General features: G+C 41.9%; 2 protein-coding genes across 8 annotated transcripts in view; both read right to left on the bottom strand.

Annotated features, from left to right (window-relative positions):
* The window catches only part of LOC125460279 (interferon-related developmental regulator 2), a 57,372-nt gene extending 44,994 nt beyond the window's left edge, over positions 1–12,378 (bottom strand). The window contains exons 1-2 of one of the 2 annotated variants that reach the window (XM_048547555.2): positions 12,250–12,378; positions 4,079–4,130 (exon numbers count right to left, since the gene is read on the bottom strand). In XM_048547555.2, the coding sequence (XP_048403512.1) occupies positions 4,079–4,130; positions 12,250–12,378 (181 nt within the window). The remainder of the gene's footprint in view (positions 1–4,078; positions 4,131–12,249) is intronic. The other variant, XM_048547556.2, reaches the window with a different exon arrangement.
* Positions 12,379–13,995: 1,617 nt separating this feature from the next.
* Positions 13,996–21,788, bottom strand: part of LOC125460344 (hyaluronidase-1-like) — a 66,667-nt gene continuing 58,874 nt past the window's right edge. For all 6 annotated transcript variants that reach the window (XM_048547733.2, XM_048547734.2, XM_048547736.2 and 3 more), the window contains 3 exons: positions 18,042–19,025; positions 14,679–14,768; positions 13,996–14,351 (listed from right to left, as the gene is read on the bottom strand). In XM_048547733.2, the coding sequence (XP_048403690.1) occupies positions 14,007–14,351; positions 14,679–14,768; positions 18,042–19,025 (1,419 nt within the window). In that variant the 3' untranslated portion in view covers positions 13,996–14,006. The remainder of the gene's footprint in view (positions 14,352–14,678; positions 14,769–18,041; positions 19,026–21,788) is intronic.

Consider the following 21,788-nt stretch of genomic DNA (forward strand, 5'->3'; position numbering starts at 1 on the left):
AGGTCAGAGAATGAGGTTTCTGTAATTAATAACTCACTTCTGGACCCCTCAAATACCCACCATCTACAAGGAAAATCTCTAGGTTATGCTAGAATACTTTCTAATTGCTAGGATGAGTACAACACTGACAGCCCTCAAGAGGCTGACCCCACCCAGGGCAAAGCAGCACACTTGAATGGCATCCCATTCACCACATTAAACATATACCCGCTCAGCATTGTACTCCAATGAAGGCTTAACAGTCTGAACATAAACACGTTCTCCTCAAAATACATGCATATCTGTCCATAATTGTGTAGAATACATCTTTATTGTTGGTTGAAATTTTTTATTCACTTGTGGGTTGTGGGCATCGCTGGCTGACCAGCATTTATTGCCCATCCCTAGTTGCCCTTGCAAGGGTGGTGGTGAGCTGCCTTCTTGAACCGATACAGACCACATGTTGTAGGTTGACCCACAATGACCTTAGGGAGGGAATTCCAGGATTTTGATCCAGTGACAGTGAAGCAATGCTGATATATTTCCAAATCAGGACAGTGAATGGTTTGGAAGGGATGTTGCAGGTGGTGGTGTTCCCACGTATCTGCTGCTTTTGTCCTTCTAGATGGCAGTGGTAGTAGGTTGTTGAAAGATCTTTGGTGAATTTCTGCAGTGCATCTTGTGGATAATACACACTGCTGCTACTGAGTGTTGGTGGTGGTGATGGGAGTGGATGCTTGTGAATGTGGTGCCAATTAAATGAGATGCATTGTCCTGGATGGTTTCAAACCTCTTGCGTGTTTTTGGAGCTGCATCCATCCAGGAAAGTGGGGAATATAGCATCACATTCCTGGCTCTTACCTTGCAGATGTGGACAGGAGTTGGGAGGTGAGTTACCTACTGCAGTATTCCTAGCCTCTGTCATGCTCTTGTAGCCATTGTATTTATATGGCTAGTCCAGATGAGTTTCTGTTTAATGGTGATCCATTAGTGGGGAATTCAGTGACGGTAACACCATTGAATGTCAAGGAACAGTGGTTAGATTGTCTCCTGTTGGAGATGGTCCTTGCCTGGCATTTGTGTGGCGTGAATGTTACTTACCACTTTGAGCTTAAGCCTGGATATTGTTCCGATCTTGTTATATTTGAACATGAAATGCTTCACAATCTCAGGAGTCATGAATGATGGTGAACATTGTACAATCATCAATGAATAGACACTCTCCTTACCTTTTAGGGTCATTGAGTCATACAGCACAGAAACAGATCCTGTGATCCAACCAAGCCATGCCATCTATAAGCCCAAACTAAACTAGTCCCACCTGCCTGCGCTTGGCCCATAGCTCTCCAAACAGTTCTTATTCATGCACTTACCTAAATATCTTTTAACTATTGTAACTACACCCGCAGCCTCTGGAAACGCATTTCCTCTGGAAACCACACTCTGTGTAAAAAAATTGCCGTTTGTGTCTTTTAAAATCTTTCGCCTCTCACCTTAAAAATAGGCTCCGTAGTGCTGAACTCCTCACAACTTTCAGAAAAAGACATTTGCCATTCACATTTCCTACCCCTCACAATTTTATAAATCTCTGGGTTGGATCCTGATTCTATAAACATCTGGTTTTGTTCCGCACCAAACAACTTATTATCCCGGCCTGGAAATATATCTTGTTCCTTCATTGTTGCTTGGTCAAAATCCTGGAACTCCCTCCCTAAGGGCATTGGGGATCTACCTCAGTGTAATTCTCCAGAGTAGTATTCTAAGCCCAATAATCTTCAGCTGCTTTGTCAATGCTATTCCCTCCATCATAATTTCAGAAGTGGAGATGTATGCCAAAGATTGCACAATGTTCAGTACCATTTGCAACGCCTCAAATTTGTGACTGACATTCAACAACCACAATCACCTTCCAATGTGCCAGGTATGACTCCAACCAATGGAGATTTTAGCCCTGATATCCATTGATTCCAGTTTTGCTAGAGCTTCTTGAAGCCACATGGTCAAATGTGGCCTTAAAATCAGGGGCTGTCAATCTTACTTCCGGAATACAGCTCTTTTGTTCATATTTAAACCAAGGTAGTAATAAGGTCAGGCGTTCAGTGGCCCTGGCGGAACGCAAGTTGATGTTAGTGAGGAGGTTATTGCGGAGCAGGTGCTGTTTCATAAAATTTTTGATGGCACTTTCCATCATTTTACTGATGATCAAGGGTAGGACTGATGGGGCGGTAATTGGCTGGGTTGGATTTGTCCTGCTTTTTATATACAGGATATATCTGGGCAATTTTCCACACTGTCAGGTGGATGCCAGTGTTATAAATGTACTGGAAGAGGTTGGCTAGAGGAGTGGCAAGTTCTGGAGCGTAACATTTCAGTACTATTGCCAGAATGCTGTCAGGTCCCATAGCCTTTGCTATGATTCCTTGGATGCAGGGACAGTCATTATGGAGAAAAAATTAAGCAGGTTGAGCCAATATTGATTCAAGTTTAAAAGATTGAAAGGTGATTTAATTGAAACAAATTACAGTTCTGGAGGACTTGATGGAATAGGCATACATAGGATATTTCTCCACATCAGGGAATTTGGAACTATGGGGAGAGGTTTTCAGATTAAGAAATCTCTAATTTTAGATTGAGATAGGAGGATTTTCTTCTCTCAGAGATTCATGAAACTTCATAATTCTCCTCCCACTGGAGGCTGGGTTATTGAATATATTTAAATCTGGCTTCAATGGGTTTTTTTTCTATGGTGGAGTCAAGGGTTTTTGGGACAGGCAGGAAGGTTGAGTGGAGTTTCAACCATGATCAGGCCTATCATGATTTTATTGAAAGGCAAAGTGTACCCAAAAGGCTTACTCCAGTGATAGTAGGAACTGCAGATGCTGGAGAATCTGAGATAACAAGGTGTCGAGCTGAATGAACACAGCAGGCCAAGCAGCATCAGAGGAGCAAGGAGGCTGACGTTTCAGGCCTAGACCCTTCTTCAGAAAATTCTGAAGAAGGGTCTAGGCCCGAAACTTCAGCCTTCCTGCTCCTCTGATGCTGCTTGGCCTGCTGTGTTCATCCAGCTCGACACCTTGTTATCTCAGGCTTACTCCAGTTCCTATTTCTGATGTTTATCTGAAATGGCTTCAAAGAAGAGCATGAAATTTATCCCTGGTGGCATGGCCAATATTTTGAATGTTGTTAAAACAAACGATCTGATGAGGACCACATTGTTTGACATGAAACCTGTTGTGTACAACATGTCTGCAAAGTTTCCTATTTTACAAGTGACTGCACTTCAAAAAGTACTTCATTGTTATAAAGTGTTTTATGATGACCAGAGGTAGTGAAAATCACTTTATAAATCCAAGACTTTCTTTGCACTTTTATAATGTATTTTGTGGGCCTTGAGCAATCACCCTTCAAATTAATGTTATTTTTTACTGTCACAAGTTAATTAATTAAGATCTACATCTATGAAGAATCCTGATGCTTTTGGGTTTCTCACCCTGACTTATATGCTAATTTGCTGTTAGATTTAGTTTTGTTTAGAGGCACAGGATCACTGTTGTAGTTGTTCTAGTGTGGCTGGGATTTAAAATCACTACTTCTTAGGCTTTACAAAGCAGGATGTAACCAATTGTATAACCTTTGCTTTAGCAAAGCTGTAGTAAGATATATTAAGTTGCATAAAGGATATCAACAAAAGTTATTTAAAATTAAACTCACAATATTGCATTGGATTAGATTTGGGTTGCATTGACAAAATGGTCCATATAGCTATTTTATGTGTTTAAAGGTTTTCTAATTCCAAATTCCATGTTATATCATCCAGGAAGGATAAATAATTCCCTAAATAGCTTTATCAAAATTGATCTGTTTTAGTCTTGCAGGTCAAAGTTCATTCCCATGTGCTTTCAACTCCAAAACCCAGCAGCAGTCACCTTATTGCATGTGAATCAAGTTTAGTAAACACTTTAGTTTACACCTCAAAAACCCACAAACACCAGCACAGCATGTTCAAAACTATACTCCCTGTTTGCAGTAACTTTCTTTGTAATCAGTACATTAAACAACCCACTACACTATTTGTGAAAACTCACAGGGTTCTACCTACCAGTTTTTATGGAACATTGCCAATTCCAACATCTTGTACATATCATAAAATTCTACATGAAGAAACAAAATGGTGTGTGTATTAGTAATTATCTAAACACCATCCATTACAAAGTCAAAGATATTACTAACTAGGAAGACATGGTGGCTGGCTTCACAGTAAACAATAGATTGCATTTCCACTAGATGTGCTTTAAGTTGATACTGGTCATATATGTTCTCAGTAACTTGGAGACAGTAAAGGCTACAGATGCTGGAAGCTAGAGTCAATAGGTGTGGAGCTGAAAAAGCACAACAGGTCAGGCAGCATCTGGAGAGCAGGAAAGTCAATGTTTTGGGCTGAAACCTTTCATCAGGACTGGGGAGGGGCAGGGGAACCCAGAAATAAATAAGAGGGAGCACCGTGGGCCTGGCAGAAGAGTAGGTGAGATGGAGATAGGTGGATGCCTCGGTGGGGTTATTGTGGATGGTCAGTGGGAAGCGAGGAGCAGATAAGTGAGTCAGAAGATGGCAGTTTGGGGGAAGAGAGATTTTGAAGCTGGTGAAGTCAATATTCAGGCCATTGGGCTGTAAGCTCAAAGGTGAAATATGAAGTGTTCTTCCTCCAGTTTATAGCCTCACTCTGACAGTGGAGGAGGCCAAGGATGGGCTTGTCATCAGGGGAGTGGGATGGAGAATTAAAGTGGATGACAACGTGAAGGTCAGTTTGGTTGGTTCATGCAGAGTGCTGATGCTCCATAAACCAACCCCTGAGTCTGTGTTTAGTTTCCCCAATATAGAGGAGAACACATTGGGAGCAACGGATACAAATGATGAAGTGTACATGAATCTCTGCTGGATTTGAAAGGATTGTTTGGGGCCTCAGACGGAGGTGAGAGGGGAGGTGTAGGGGCAGGTGTAGCATCTCCTGTGGTTGCAGAGAAAGGTACCAGGTGTGGTGGAGGGGTCGGGGGAGTGTAGAGCTGATGAAGGAGTTGCGGAGTGAATGGTCCTTGCTGAAAGCGAACACGGGTGGGGACGGAATTTTTTTTTGGTGGTGGGGTCCGAATGTAGGTGGCAGAAATGTTGGAGGATGATGATGCATTGTATTTGGAGGTTGGTGGGGTGGTAATGTGAGGACCAAAGGGGCTCTATCCTTATTGTTGTTGGGGGGGGGTGATGGTTTGAGGGCAGAAGATTGGGAAACGGGGGAGATGCAGTTGAGGGCATCCTTCATAACAGACAAGGGGAAACTACTGTCCTTGAAGTGGGAAGACATCTGGGAAGTCCTAGAGTAGTGTGCCTCATCCTGGGAACTGATATGGCACAGGCAGAGGAATTGTGAGTATGGGATAGAGTTTTTGTGGGAGGGTAGGAGAGAGGAGGTGTTATTGAGGTAATTGTGGGAGTCAGTGGATTTGAAATGGATATCAGTGGTTGACACATAGTATGTTGGAATTATAAATAGCAATGAGGATCAATGGTCGGCACAACATTGTGGGCTGAAGGGCCTGTTCTGTGCTGTACTGTTTTATGTTCTATGTTCTAACAGCTCACGATGGAAAGTTTTACACTCAGTTTTGATGTCCTAATGCAAATGATAATGGCTAAAATGTGTATAATGGAAATATTGTTATTGCCATTTTCATGTTAGAGCAATACTCTTCCTGGGTGCAGTATTTGCTATAACATTTGGCACTTTAATACTGTAACAATCATTCAATTGGATCTATGGTTTTGTGAATCATTCAGGCTCATCCATTTGGATGGGTTCACCATATAGTCTGTGAAACTAATGTGCGTTTTAACTGTAGAAAAATCCCAACTCAAACATTAATTCTTTAAAAAAATAAGTGAAAGGAATGATGAGAATATAGTGCAATAAAACTTGATAATAAAATGTATTCTAGCATTTCTTGAAATTTTGGAATACTAACAAAAACCTACAAAACATTTGCAGTGAAATTGGTATCTTAATTACAACAGTCCGTCTTTAAATTAGATCTCAGTGTTTCCTCTTTTGTTTGTAATGACATCTCACTGTTTTCCATTAGCACTTTGCAGGCTGCCACCCTGCATCTATTAACCCACAAACATTGTTGAGCCACTGACATAGTCTATTTTATGCAATTGTTCCAGCTGAAGTGTTAGCTAGTAAACCTTCTTTCGTCTAGTCCCTCTATGTTCCCTTAGAAAGTTTTATTTTTATAAGTTGCTTTTCTTCCCCTTTTCCTTTCTTATAGTGTACTTTGTACAGCTGGGAATAAGTGGACAAGCTTTTCTTTGACCACCCTAAAACTCACATGGAACTGGCTGCCAAAACACTGTGGGGTAACAGTTTATAACTTTCCATCCACTAGGTGCTAGGAGATGCACTAAAGCTAGGGGCAAATGCCACTAAGACTCAGTGGGAAAAGACTACCATCTGAGGTCTTTCTGCCAAAGTTCATATAGGGGTCCATTCAGTTATTGGACCCTACTAGTGCCTCAAGTGCGTGTAAATATGGTCTTGTATGTGTAAGAGCTGTCTTTTGTTAGTTTGAATAGACCCAATATTCCAATATTTGTTTGCTATTGCAAATGCAAGGCCGAACTGTGTTTATGACTGTGTATGTATACAATGAACTTTCATGAATAAAGTACATTGTATACTTATATTTTTGAAATAAAAAGAATTCCATTCATGCAGCAAATAAACCAGACTCCTCAGCACCAACTGGTTGCAACACTGCTAAGACCAGAAGTTCAACAGGGAGAATTTACAGGCACATAACTGTATTTTGTTAATCTGGGACATAATGTATTAGTGCAGCAATCAATAGTTTCAAACAAGTAGAAATGCAGTGTATTGCACGCACCTTATCAACAGAGTAATGAAATATAATATTATAAAGTATCAAATATTAAGCAAAAGCATCTTTAATTGCACACAAGGTAACAAACTCCAAACATTTTTTCTGATATTAGGCTCCAGAATGAGTTTCACTCTTCTTTATATGACATGTTTCGACTTAGTAAGTTTGAAAACGAGTGACACTTGCAAGGATATTTTCACAGGCATTTTCTGAATGATTTAAGCAATGATATCATGATCCCTGACGGGATTCAATAAGGCTGTATTCCGGACTGAATCCATGGTGAATTTTTGTGCAAATTGTTACTACAGCCTCCGCTGTTCACGTGAAATTTCTTTTGCATGTTGTACACAATACTTTCAGGGAAGGCTGTTTCTCTATGGTTGTGGTGGCATCAAAGACTAACATCCATATTGCAGCAAATTACAGGAATGAAACAGTAATTTGACAACGCTTAGATAATTACACCACCACCTGTATGTTCATCTTGAAGCCACTCACCATCCTGACTTGGACATATATCACCAATCCTTCACTATTACTGGGTTGAAATCCCTTCCTGGCAGTACTGTGGGTATCCCTACACCAGGGATTGCAGCAGTTCCAGAATGCAACCTTCTGCAGGGTAATCAGCAATAATGCTAGTTTAGTCAGCAAAGGCCATATCCCATTAATATTTTTGAAAAGATTTTTCTGCAATGATGATTGGCATTCATGAGGATAATAGCATTAACACTACCCCCTCCACATTCTTCTTTGAAAAATAGTGCCATGGGATCTTTTACAAGCACCCAAACACACAGATGGGACCTCTGTGTAACATCTCATCTGAAAGATGGCATCTCCCAACAGTGCGATGCTTCCTCAGCACTGCGCCGACAATGTGATCCTTAAATTCATTAGTGTAATACTTAAAGTCAAAACCTTGTGTTTCAGAGGCAAGAATGTTTTGGCCAGTGCAGTTATAGTGAGGCAAATGGCCTCCTTCTGTGCTCTAATACTTCTGTGATTCTATGTTCATCAAAGTGGATCACCACAATCTTTTCAAAGGCAATCAAGAGATGGGCCATAATTGCTGATGTTCCCAGCATTGCCAACTTCCTACTGATTAAAAGTAACCAAAATGTACTGAGTGTTACGGCATATTAAAGAAAAGTTTAGCAACCTTTGAATACATGTACAGTGAGAGGTATTTTATTTATTCTCCTTATTTTGCTTTCCCTGTTCTTGTGACTGAGAGGTTTGGAAAATGTACTTGGCAGGATTGGAGAAAATAATGGAAGGCCCATCTTTTCTGCAGCTTCAAGTTGTGAAATCTACAGTGGCACAATTGGACAATTTGGAACAGGTGACTCCGATGGAAACCATGGTTTCAAAGCTGTATTTCTGAGATAAACCCTGACTGAAATGAGAAAATAAGAAAGAAAACTAACCTTCTCAGTTTCGAAGGACACTGAAATTGGTAGAAAGGTAAAAAGAAACAGAGCCTTCAGCCACCAGATGATGATTCTGGTGGTACAGTACAGGCAACTTGAAGAAAACAGAGGTCAGATTCAGAAGATGACAATAGGCAAATATACAGTTATGAAGCCATTTTTGTTACTTGAAGATAACGTTGGTGGTTCTATACCATCCAGACTAATGTAAGCGAATGGAATTTCTGTAGATGTGAGCTGTTTTGGTGAAGGCTGTGCATATTGAATTTAGGTTGGTTGTGTGTTGGTTTCAGCTGGGGTTCATGTAGAAGAGAAGAAGGTGAGACTCCTTATGAGAAACATAGAGCTTTGGAGGGCTCTGAGACTGAAATTAATAGCACGTATACTAAATGGTACACCAGTTATACCTGCCATTTCATACGTGACTTATTGTTTACAATGGACTGCTATCTTCCCGTTAATTCATATTTCACTAATGTTGATTCTAAGTTTGAGTAGAGGTGGTTAATTAAGGTAGTACTTACTTAGGAGTAAAACTTATTTAGTTTTATTTGAGGAATCTTATGATCTTATTCCTCAGTAGAATTAACTGAGTAGAATTTTGAATTTCTATTTTTATAAAAAATACTGATTTTAAGTAAGATTCATGAAAATATTTTATTGGTTTCTTCACAAATTACTTCTGCATTTTTCTTGCCATCTCAGTGCCTGTTTTCAATGCAACTAGGAGATAATTAAAATCTGTTTAGCCACACAATCATGAGCATGATCAATCCACCTTCCAGCTGGTGTGGGCACGCCATGCTATGCTTCCAGGCAGCAGAATCAGTGGGAGAAGCACACGGCGCACGGTAATATAAATCTAATTTACCTCAGGGATTGTGGGGTCTGAGGGAGGAGCACTCGGTGTAACTAAAACTAAATTGAAAAAGAGACGTCACAGGAGGGCTGTGACCTGATTGGCTGGTAGGAAACCTGTTCTAAATTTAAAAAAAGACACTCCAAAACTATTTAATAAATTAATTAACTGAGTAGAGATGGCTGGGCAGGTGATGTGTTGTAGCTGTATAACGTGGGAGCTGGCAGTTCTCACTGCAAGCTGTAGTGACCACGTCTACGGCAAGTGTTGGTTGCTCGAGGAACTTTGGCTCAGAATTGATGAACTGGAATCTGAGCTGCAAGCACTGCAGCACATCAAGGCAGGGAAGATGTACCTAGATGCTTTGTTTCAGGAAGCAGTCACTCCTAGTAGACCAAGTACTTCAGTCAGCGATCAAGGTCAGCAGCGTGTGATTGCAAGTGAAGCACGTTTGGGGATTGTGATTTCAGGAGCAGGAGAGCCTCAGCTCTTGACCTTGTCCAACAGGTATGAGGTACCTGCTCCCTGTGAGGATGAGGAAAAGGGCTATAAGGAAGATGAGCCAGCTGACCACTGCACTGTGATACAGGAGGCCATTCACAAGGGAGGAGCAAAAAGGCAAGTGCTAGTTGTAGGGGACTCTATAATCAGGGGGATTGTTAGCATCCTTTGTAAGCAGGATCAAGAGTCCCACACGGTGTGTTGCCTACCTGGTGCCAAGGTGAGGGCACCGGCTTGAAAGGATATTGGAGCAGGAGGGCAAGGGTCCAGTTGTTGTGGTCCACGTTGGGACAGACAACACAGGTAAGGCTGGGAAGGAGGATCTGTTTGGGGATTATCATGTACTAAGAACAGATCCTTGAAGGTTTATAATCTCTGGATTACTACCTGAGCCATGTGCAAATTGGCAGAAGAATAAGAAAATTAGGGAAGTAAACACATGGCTGGTGTGGGATAGAGGGATTCCGTTTCATGGGGTATTGGCATTGGCTTTGGAAAAGGAGAGTCTGTATCAATGGGACAGTCTCCATCTTCACCGATCTGGAACCAGTGTTCCAGCGAAAAGGATAAATAGCCTAGTCACGAGCACTTTAAACTAGTAAACTGGGGGGAAGACAAGGGAAAAACGACACGAAGTATAATGGTAAATAGAAAAGAAAGCAGCAGGTTAACGTGTGCAAGAGGATTTAACTACATTGAAGACTAGGAAAGAAGTTAAGAGGAAGGAAAACTCGGGAGTTATTAATGGAGCTGTTAGAATTCAAATAGAAGTATAAAAACTAGCATAAAGGCAGACTACCTGAATGCTTATTGCATTTGAAATAAGGTAAATGAGTTAATGTCATCAATCATCGCGAATGAATATGATTTAGTAGTGATTTTGGAGACATGGTTGCAGGATGGTCAGGACTGGGAATTTTACATATGCACGATAAAATTTTGGAAGCCTACTTGCCTAAATAGACGTCGTTCCGGTATAGTTGTTCACAACAAATACCAGCAGACCTTTCAGCCAGAAACACAGAAAATTCTGACCTGTAACAATCTAAAATGATCAGTTCTTAGATGTATTTTTATGATGTTATTCTTGGGAATTGAGGTCATATATGTGAGGATAAGAAGTTAATATTTGCTGGTGAGTTAAATCAAATCAAAAAATGTTTGAAGTAATAATACCTCTACTGCCATCCCATAACTATCTGACTAGGCAATATTCCTACAAAGGCTCCAATTCCTGATGGTGTCTCAGTTGAGTATAGGGTGTGGTGATGGGGTTACAAAAGAAAATGAGGAAAGGAAACATGGAAAAGTACGACTTTTCAGGTGGAGAAACTTGGTATTAACAGGATGGGAATAACCTCGGCTGGAATCTTATTATGTGTGCTGAACAGTCTGGCTGAAACAGACCCGGCACAGATCCAAATGGTGAACACAGCAGGCCAAGCAGCATCTTAGAAGCACCAAAGCTGACATTTCAGGCCTGGACCATTCATCCAAAAAGGGGGATGGGTAGAGGATTCTGAAATAAATAGGGAGAGAGGGAGAGGCGGACTGAGGATGGATAGAGGAGAAGATAGGTGGAGTGGAGAGTATAGGTGAGGAGGTATGGAGGGGATAGGTCAGTCTGGGGAGGACAGACAGGTCAAGGGAATGGGATGAGGTTTGTAGGTAGGAAATGGAGGTGCGGCTTGAGGTGGGAGGAGGGGATAAGTGAGAGGAAGAACAGGTTAGGGAGGTGGGGACGAGCTGGGCTGGTTTTGGGATGCAGTGGGGGGAGGGGAGATTTTGAAGCTTGTGAAATCCACATTGATACATTGGGCTGCAGGGTTCTCAAGCAGAAAATGAACTGCTGTTCCTGCAACCTGCGGGTGGCATCATTATGGCACTGCAGGAGGCTCAGGATGCCATGAGTGCCATAATGAAGCCACCCAAAGGTTGCAGGTACAGCAACTCATTTTCCACTTGGGAACCCTGCAGCCCAAAGGTATCAATGTGGATTTCACAAGTTTCAAAATATCCCCTCCCCCCGGTGCATCCCAAAACCAGCCCAGCTCATCCCCACCTCCCTAACCTGTTCTTCCTCTCACCTATCCCCTCCTCCCACCTCAAGCCGCACCTCCATTTCTTACCTACTAACCTCATCCTGCCCCCTTGATCCCCTCCCCGGACAGACCTATCCCCTCCGTACCTCCTCACCTATGCTCTCCTCTCCACCTATCTTCTCCTCTATCCATCCTCAGTCCGCCTCCCCCTCTCTCCCTATTCATTCCAGAACCCTCTCCCCATTCCCCTTTTCTGATGAAGGGTCTAGGCCCGAAACGTCAGCTTTTGTGCTCCTGAGATGCTGCTTGGCCTGCTGTGTTTATCCAACTCCCCAATTTATTATCTCGGATTCTCCAGCATCTGCAGTTCTCATTATCACAGATCCAAATGGCACAGTTAGGACCTCAATTCCAATTTTATGGTACACCTAGGTGGAAGATGGAACAAAACTCTTTGCTAACAGATACGATGATTCAGGGCTGAAAGATATTGATCTTACTTGTGACGTCAGACAAGAATATTCCTCCTGGCTCCATAGACATATCCCACAGCACTGCTGGCCTAGCCTCACTCTATCCTGGTGGTGACTCCCTTTCTCCGGTGAGCGCATATCCAATAGTGTGCCCATGTCCTGGTTGGCCAAAAGTCCCAAGGCCAAAGATTGGTGAACTTTGATGTCTCTTGTGAATCTTTTGAACACAGGAAAGGCTGCGCATCAAAATATAGCGTCCTTTCAGCTGGATGATCTGTGAACTCTGTTGCTTGACCAAGCATTGATCAACATTCACTTGATAGCTTCAGTTTCTGAATGCAGTTTCATGGTGGCCTTTTGCAAAGTGCACATGGGGAATGCAACAAATGAATTAGCCTATTGAGACGCTCCCTCTGGCCTTGTATGAGAAAACTGTCCATTTAGCTGCAGAACTTAAGGAGTTCAAGTTAAAGTAGGTTGTTGGAGGGAATTCTGAGGGACAGGATTTACCTCTATTTAGAAAGACAGAGGCCGATTAGAGATAGCCAATATGGCTTTGTGTGTGGGAAATTGTGTCTCACTAACTTAATTGAGGTTTTTGAAGAAGATTGATAAAGGCAGAGTGGTGGACATTGTCTATATGGATCTGAGTGAGATGTTCAACAATGTTCCACATGGTAGCCTGGTTAGGAAAGTTAGATCACATGGAATCCAGGATGAGCTAGCCATTTGGATACAAAATTGTCTTGAATGTAGGAGAACAGAGGCTGGTGGTGAAGGTTTTTTTTGGACTGGAGGCCTGTGACCACTGATGTGCCACAAAGATCTGCTGGGTCCACTGCTTTTTGTTATTTACATAAATGATTTGGATATGAATATAGGGAGAATGATTAGTAAGTTTGCAGATGACACCAAAAATGGTGGTGTAGTGAATAGTGAAGAAAGTTATCTCAGAGTACAATGGGATCTTGGTCAGACGGGCTGAGGAGTGGCAGATAGAGTTTAATTTAAACAAATAATGAGGTGTTGCATTTTGGTAAGGCAAATAAGGGCAGGGCTTTTACACCTAATGGTCGTGTCCTGGGGAGTGTTGCCGAACAAAGTGCCCTTGGGATGCAGATTCATAGTTCCTTGAAGGTAAAGTCACAGGTAGATAGGATAGTGAAGAAGGCATTTGGTATACTTGCCTTTATTGGTCACTGCAGAATAAAGAAGTTGGAATGTCATGTTGAGGCTATACAGGACATTGGTTAGGCCACTTTTGGAATACTATGTCAATTTCTGGTCTCTCTACTTTGGAAACATGTTGTTAGACTTGAAAGTGTGCAGAAAACATTGACAAAGATATTGCTGGGGTTGGAGATTTTGAGCTATAGGGAGAGGCTGAATAGGCTGGGACTCTTTTCCCTGGAGTGTTGGAGTCTGAGGGGTGACCTTATAGAGGTTCATGAAATCGTAAAAGGCACGGATAGAGTGAACAGCCAAGGTCTTTTTACCAGGGTAGGGGAGTCCAAAACTAGAGGGCATAGGTTTAAGGTGAGAGGGGAAAGATTTAAAAGGGTCCTAAGGGGCACCTTTTTCACACAGAGAATGGAACGATCTACCAGAGGAAGTGGTGAAGGGTGTACAACATTAAAAGGTATCTGAATGGGCACATGATTAGGAAGGGTTTAGAGGGATACGGGCCAAATGCTGGCAAATCAGACTAGATTAATTTAGGGTATCTGGTGAAAATAGCCAAGTTGGACCGAAGGGTCTGTTTCGGTGCTGTAACTATGACTCTATTAAAAAGAAGGAAGAAAGAAATCTGATTTCCCAATCCTCTGACATTGGGGCCCTATCCATCCCCTGTAGCATTGACATGTGAACTTTTCCTTCATGTTTTGCACATCTTCAGAACGTAATTCTCCACGGGCTGTTATTGCAGGACCAGTAGAACTAAGAACATAGAGAACTTCAAAGCTTCTGGGATCAAGCTGTAGATACGTTCTGGATTCTGGGTCCTTTCGCACACAACGTCCATGACCATTACATAAAATCCTGCTGCACAACATGGCAGCTGTAGTAGTGTTGAGAACGTATCTTCCAAGATCCTTGTCAATGTAATTCTTCAGTGCCTCACAGCGCTCCTAATAGGAGTACAAACACTTGCTAAGAGATTAAAATTCATTTCAGCATTTTCTATATCCTGGAAAATACAGTAATTCTAACAAGAGATCTAGGCATGCTAATGAGTTCTATTATGGAATAACAGATTTAGGTTCTCACTCTACAATAAGCAGCTCCCACTGGAGGAATGTACCTGAGGAATGTATCAGAAGGTGGAAGTGATTCAGACTAACTGTGAATAAGTTACTGCTTGGGCTACCCTAGAATATTGTCTGCAGCTCATGCACAGCTGCTCGTCACATATCGCCAGCTGAATGTGTTTACATGTCTGGGAAATAAATACTAACCCTTGTACGTGCAAACTCCATATCCCCCCATAGAACCACTCCAGTAGCTCCCATGGCTGCGCTTTCTCCGACAGTATGTACTAAGTCAATCTGAAAAAAGATGAAAAGCAATGCTAATTACATACTAGGAACAGCAGTACTCTTGATCGAGCTGAATTTCAATACATCAGAAAATCAAAATACTTCTTATATCACTTAGAGAAACATACAACAGCAAGCATGAACTGCCAAAATGGAGAAGCCCCTCACACTCACTAAAGTTGATGGGCAATGCTCAAAACCACCTAAGGTTGGTTGTCTTTTCTCTTAGTCCTTCTATTTCCCAAATAAAGCTCACATTAAAGTGGATGCTCATACTCTAGTGCTGCACAGGGTTGGGATACTGCCATCTCACTGAAGCCCAGTCTTTCTGATTTATTTCTCCTTTGTCATGTTTTTGTTTTCCCCTTTGTCACATGCGATAGTCAGTGATATCAATTCAGAATATTGTTTTGATATTTGGAAAGGTTGAGTAAACGGGTAGAAATATGGCAGACACAAAATAATGGAGTTAAGCTTGAAGTTATTCACTTTGGTAGAAAAACAGGCAGAATATTTTTTAAATGGTCAGAAGTCAGGAAGTGTGGAGGTCTAAATGGTCCTGAGTGTCCTTGTTCCTAATCCACTGAAAATTAATGCATATAGGTGTATGAAGAAGTTGCGAAGGCAAACAATCATTAGATTTTATTGCAATGGAAATTGAGTCTGGGAGTAAGGTTTGCTTTCAGTTGTGTATAGCCTTGAAAAGAGCTCATCTGCAGTATTAGAACGTAGAACATAGAACAGTACAGCACAGAACAGGCCCTTCAGCCCACGATGTTGTGCCGACCATTGATCCTCATGTATGCACCCTCAAATTTCTGTGACCATATGCATGTCCAGCAGTCTCTTAAATGTCCCCAATGACCTTGCTTCCACAACTGTTGCTGGAAACGCATTCCATGCTCTCACAACTCTCTGTGTAAAGAACCCGCCTCTGACATCCCCTCTATACTTTCCTCCAACCAGCTTAAAACTATGGCCCCTCGTGTTAGCCTTTTCTGCCCTGGGAAATAGTCTCCGGCTATCAACTCTATCTATGCCTCTCATTATCTTGTATACCTCAATTAGGTGCCCTCTCCTCCTCCTTTTCTCCAATGAAAAGAGTCCGAGCTCAGTCAACCTCTCTTCATAAGATAAGCCCTCCAGTCCAGGCAGCAACCTGGTAAATGTCCTCTGAACCCTCTCCAAAGCATCCACATCTTTCCTATAATAGGGCGACCAGAACTGGCAGCTGAGTATAGGATTTAGTAGGTTTGATAGGTTTTGTAGGGTTTTGGCTCACTTTTCTGAGGATCGATGTATTTGCCAAGATGAAGCGTAATAGAGCATAGAACATAGAACAGTACAGCACAGAACAGGCCCTTCAGCCCACAATGTTGTGCCGACCATTGATCCTCATGTATGCACCCTCAAATTTCTGTGACCATATGCATGTCCAGCAGTCTCTTAAATGTCCCCAATGACCTTGCTTCCACAACTGCTGCTGGTAATGCATTCCATGCTCTCACAACTCTCTGTGTAAAGGACCCGCCTCTGACATCCCCTCTATACTTTCCTCCAACCAGCTTAAAACTATGACCCCTCGTGTTAGCCTTTTCTGCCCTGGGAAATAGTCTCTGGCTATCAACTCTATCTATGCCTCTCATTATCTTGTATACCTCAATTAGGTCCCCTCTCCTCCTCCTTTTCTCCAATGAAAAAAGTCCGAGCTCAGTCAACCTCTCTTCATAAGATAAGCCCTCCAGTCCAGGCAGCATCCTGGTAAACCTCCTCTGAATCCTCTCCAAAGCATCCACATCTTTCCTATAATGGGCGACCAGAACTGGATGCAGTATTCCAAGTGCGGTCTAACCAAAGTTTTATAGAGCTGCAACAAGATCTCACGACTCTTAAACTCAATCCCCCTGTTAATGAAAGCCAAAACACCATATGCTTTCGTAACAACCCTGTCCACTTGGGTGGCCATTTTAAGGGATCTATGTACCTGCACACCAAGATCCCACTGTTCCTCCACACTGCCAAGAATCCTATCCTTGATCCTGTACTCAGCTTTCAAATTCGACCTTCCAAAATGAAGGTTCACCAGATTAATCCCTGGGATGGTGGGATTGTTTTATGAGGAGAGATAGTGGGGATTGGTCTGTATTTCCCAGTGTTTCAAAGAATGAGGTATGAACTCACTGCCACTTACAAAATTCTTACAGCTCATGACGGGGTGAATGTCGATATTTGTCCTGTCTGAAGAGTCTAAAACAGTGGTTATAATTTCAGGAAAGGGAGGAGGTAGTTTAGGATTAAGGTGTGGAAGTATCTCTTCAAACAGATGCTAAATCTTTTAAATTCTCTACTCCTAAGGGCTGTAAGTCTCATTCTCTCAGTATGTTCAAGATAGAAGTTGCTAAATTTCTTCAGACTATGGACATCAAGGAAAATCTCTAGCAAGAGAGAATCTAACCATCATCCTTGACATTCGATGACATTACCACCAATGTATTCCCCCAATATCAATATCCTGAGGGTCACCATTGATCAGAAACTGAATGGGATTGGACCGTTCTAGCCATACAAATACTAAACTAAACATAAAAAAATGCACATGCTAAAAATATGAAATGCAGACTGTGCTGGAGAAAAGCAGTGGATTTGGCAGCATTTGTTGAGAGAAAACACAGACACAGAATGAGTGGACACAAAACATTAATTCCAATTTTCCCTCTAGTCTAGAAATCTATTGATTTCCAATTTCACGAAATCCCATGGTGGGATTTGAATCCACGCTCCAGAACATTGTCTTGGAGTTTGGATTACTAGGTCCAGTGACATTATTACAATGCCAGCGCCTCCTTTGTTAGGAGCTATGTCTCTGCTTGCTTCTTCACTTCACCCACCCTTGGCATGAAGAAAGCCCAAATAGAAAAATGGCTTACAAAAACAAAGTTTCTGGAAAAGCTCAGCAGGTCTGGCAGCATATGGGGAGGAGAAAACAGAGTTAATGTTTCGGGTCCAGTGACCCTTCCTCAGAACGTTCTGAGCAAGGGTCACCGGACCTGAAACATTAACTCGTGTTTTCTCCTCCACAGATGCTGCCAGACCTGCCGAGCTTTTCCAGAAATCTTGTTTTTGTTCCTGATTCACAGCATCCGCAGTTCTTTTGGTTTTTAGAAAAATGGTTAAGCTGAGACTGAAATTCAAGTATCATCATCCACAACAGCAGCATCACAAATTGTTTTATTGAATGTGATTTCAGCCATTTGGCTTATTTTGGAACAATGTCTTGCTCACCTCAGTCAGGAAGTCAAGTGTTTTTATGTACGAGTATTTGGAGTAAACCAAAACAGGGAGAGCATCATTGGCTGAATCAAGGGCAGCAACACGGAGAGCCTCCTTAATCTTGTAGTGAACAAACTTTTGAGTATTAATTGAGGATTTTAGCTTCTCAGGGATGTAGATACTTGGATATAGGCATCGCGATGCCTTCCAGAGCCATGCTAATTCGTTATTTCTAGGGATATCTTCCTTTTTGCAATGGCCTGTGTAATTGTTTGCTTCATTTTCTTTAAAGTAATTATAGCAGTCTGGAAATTTGTAATAGCCCCAGTAACCCTTTGGTCTCAGAGTCTGTCCTAGTTTTAATGTTTGCTTCATAAAATCTTGAGCAGCATTTTCAAATTCTTCTTTGGCAATCTGGAGAACCTTACTTTCTGGTAGATAGGGGTATTTTCTTCTTACTAGTTCTTCAGACTTTTCCTTGTAGATATGCAGAAGGCCCCAGTTACGTTCCCAAAGTGGTCGCCACTCTTCCCAATCTATCACTGCGAGCCCATGGAATTCTTTGTCCAGTAGAATGGAAATGTCATCTGAAGCTACTGTGAGGTGGTTGGACAGACTGGTGTTCTGCACGAGACCACCATTCACTGGAACCCTCTCACTGGTGTAGTATGGGTAAAGTCCTAATTTGTTTTTGTAAAATATGGTGATATTCTTTCCAACAAAGGTCTCATTTTCATTTTCAACAATATCAAAGACGCTCAGATCCAAATCAACATCAAATTTTGTTTTACAACCCGCTGTAGGTGTGTTCCAAACCACAATAAATGGCTTATTGTGGATCATCGGTGAGGCTGCTGCTGGCTTAAATTCATTTCCCCAGATGATAGCTGGATGGGTAGAGAGATAAAATAGGAAACATGCGAGTAGTGTGAGACCTGATAACATTATTATGGCTCTTTCCTCAGCGGCTGGTGAACCACTCCCAAACAGACCATTCTGTAAGAGAAAAACCAACAAAGTTCATTTGGAAACTGAAGAAATTCCACACTTGATTTGATTTCAAAATCAAATGCTTGAGATCCATCAGGTAATAGTTAGGCACACAGTGTAGAAGTACTGAGGTTTGAAGCCCTATCCTAAGCAGTGTTAATTGGTTTCAGGCATAACAACATTTGGGCTGCTATAACTGAACCACCCCATAGCTCAAACTCCCAAGAAGTATTCAGTCACCCTGTATGTTAGCAGGACAAGAACCTTTTATTGTAACAACCTACTGATCAATGTCTCACTCTTGAATGAAGAATGGTTACTTCAATGAAGTTCCAGAAAATGTGTCAACACCAAAGAATCAACACCTAGTAAGATTAACGGGTAGACACTGACTGTGTGATTGTATGACGCTGTTATAGAAAATGTTCTGACTGTTGGTTCCACTTTAGTTAGGAGAGATGATCAAGTGGGCTGCCAACTCACTCCAGTCCAGTTTTACACTATGTGTGAAGTTAAGATCCACCCCAGACAAAAAATATAACTTTTAGATCATATCAGGCTGCAGTGTCAGTTATTTATCTCAGATCATTTATACAACACTGCGAAAGGACAATGCACATTAGGCAGATTCTGTGTCAGGGCTAAAGATCTCTCCACTGAAGAATTTTCTGATCCTACGACTTAACGGGTTTTGAGAAGATTTGTAGCTCAGTTTGAGGTTCTGGATGTGAGTTTGCTCGCTGAGCTGGAAGGTTCATTTTCAGACATTTCGTCATCATTCTAGGTAACATCAGTGAGCCTCTGGTGAAGCGCTGGTGTTATGTCCCGCTTTCTATTTATCTGTTTAGGTTTCCTTGGGTTGGTGATGTCATTTCCTGCATTGGTTATGTCATTTCCTGTTTCTTTTTCTCAGAGGATGGTAGATAGGCTCCAAATCAATGTGTTTGTTGATGGAGTTCCTGTTGGAATGCCATGGGACATAACACCAGCGCTTCATTGGACGCTCACTGATGACGTTACCTAGAATGGTGATGAAACATCTGAAAATGAACGTTCCAGCTCAGCCAGTAAACTCACATCCTACTACTTAACATCTGTGACTCGAAAATTATTAGATACTATTGTAAAGCACGTATAGGACAGCAGTTATAAATACATAATTTTATCAGCATTGCCACTCTTCTCCCAAACTGTTTCTAACCTGAGGAACCTTTTAAAAATCCATGAAGACCAGGTTATTTTCTTTAAGGCTCTCGGAAAGATAAAACTTTTCCCTTTCAAAATATCTCCTTGCAATTTACATGAATAACATAATACATGAATAACATAAATATCCTTGTCTGTTACTTCTAAACCATTTTTTTTGTAGTTCAGGTTTTATGCACAGAAGTAATTGGATGCTAAATAAAATGAGCTGGATTTTATATGCACGAAACAGGTTATTTGGCCCAACCATACCATACCAGGATTTATACTCCACTGAGCCATGTTTCCTTATCCAACTTGATCAGAATAATCCTCCCTACTTCTTCTCCTTTTCATGCTTATTTCGCCTTCCCTGAAATACATATATGTTTGATTTAACCACTTCCTTAGTAGAAAGTTGCACATTTTCACCAGTGTACAGGTTGACCAGTTTGTTCTGAACTCAAGTGAATTTTTTGGTGACAATCTCTTACTGATGACCTCCAGTTTTCTACCTCTCAGTGTCTACAAAGATCTTCATCATTTTAAAGACCTCTATTCAGTCATTCTATAGCCTTTACCTTTGAACGCATTAGAGACCCTGTTCTGAGGAAGGGTCATCGGGCCCGAAACGTTTACTCTGTTTTTTTCCTTCACAGATGTTGCCAGGCCTGCTGGGCTTCTCCAGCAACTTTGTTTTTGTTAAAGGCCCAGCCTGTTCATCTTTTTCCTGAAGTTCTGATATGATCCTTTATCTATTGTTTGTACCCTCTCTCAATGTCTGTTAATCATCTTTAAAATATGGTGGCCCAAACTGTACATACCAAAACTGAAATTAAACGGGGATGGTGGGCAGATTTGCCCCCCCACCACACCCCCGCAAAGCCCCAGAATAGTTCCATGATGATTCACTCGCATGCACAATCAGATAAAAGTTGCCCAAATATGGGGTGGCATGGTGTCTCAGTGGTTAGCACTGCTGCGTAACAGCACCAGGGACCTGGGTTCGATCCCACCCACATGCAACTGTCTGAGTGGAATTTGCACATTTTCCCTGCATCAGTCTAAAGATGTGCAGGTTAGGTGGATTGGCCATGCTAAATTGCCCATAGTGTTCAGGGATTTGCAGGCTAGTTGGATTAGCCATGGGGAATGCAGAGTCTCAGGGATAGTATGGACTCAATTGGTTGAATGGCCTGTTTCCACACTGTAAAGATTCTGGATGTGAGTTTGCTCGCTGAGCTGGAAGGTTCATTTTCAGACGTTTCGTCACCAATCTAGGTAACATCATCAGTGAGCCTCCGACGAAGCGCTGGTGTTATGTCCCGCTTTCTATTTATCTGGTTAGGTTTCCTTGGGTTGGTGATGTCATTTCCTGCGTTGGTGATGTCATTTCCTGTTCTTTTTCTCAGCGGATGGTAGATTGGCTCCAAATCAATGTGTTTGTTGATGGAGTTCCTGTTGGAATGCCATGCTCCTAGAAGCATGGCATTCCTACAGGAACTCCATCAACAAACACATTGATTTGGAGCCAATCTACCATCCGCTGAGAAAAAGAACAGGAAATGACATCACCGACGCAGG

Source organism: Stegostoma tigrinum, chromosome 11 (assembly GCF_030684315.1).
Source record: "Stegostoma tigrinum isolate sSteTig4 chromosome 11, sSteTig4.hap1, whole genome shotgun sequence".
Taxonomy (NCBI): Eukaryota; Metazoa; Chordata; class Chondrichthyes; order Orectolobiformes; family Stegostomatidae; genus Stegostoma; species Stegostoma tigrinum.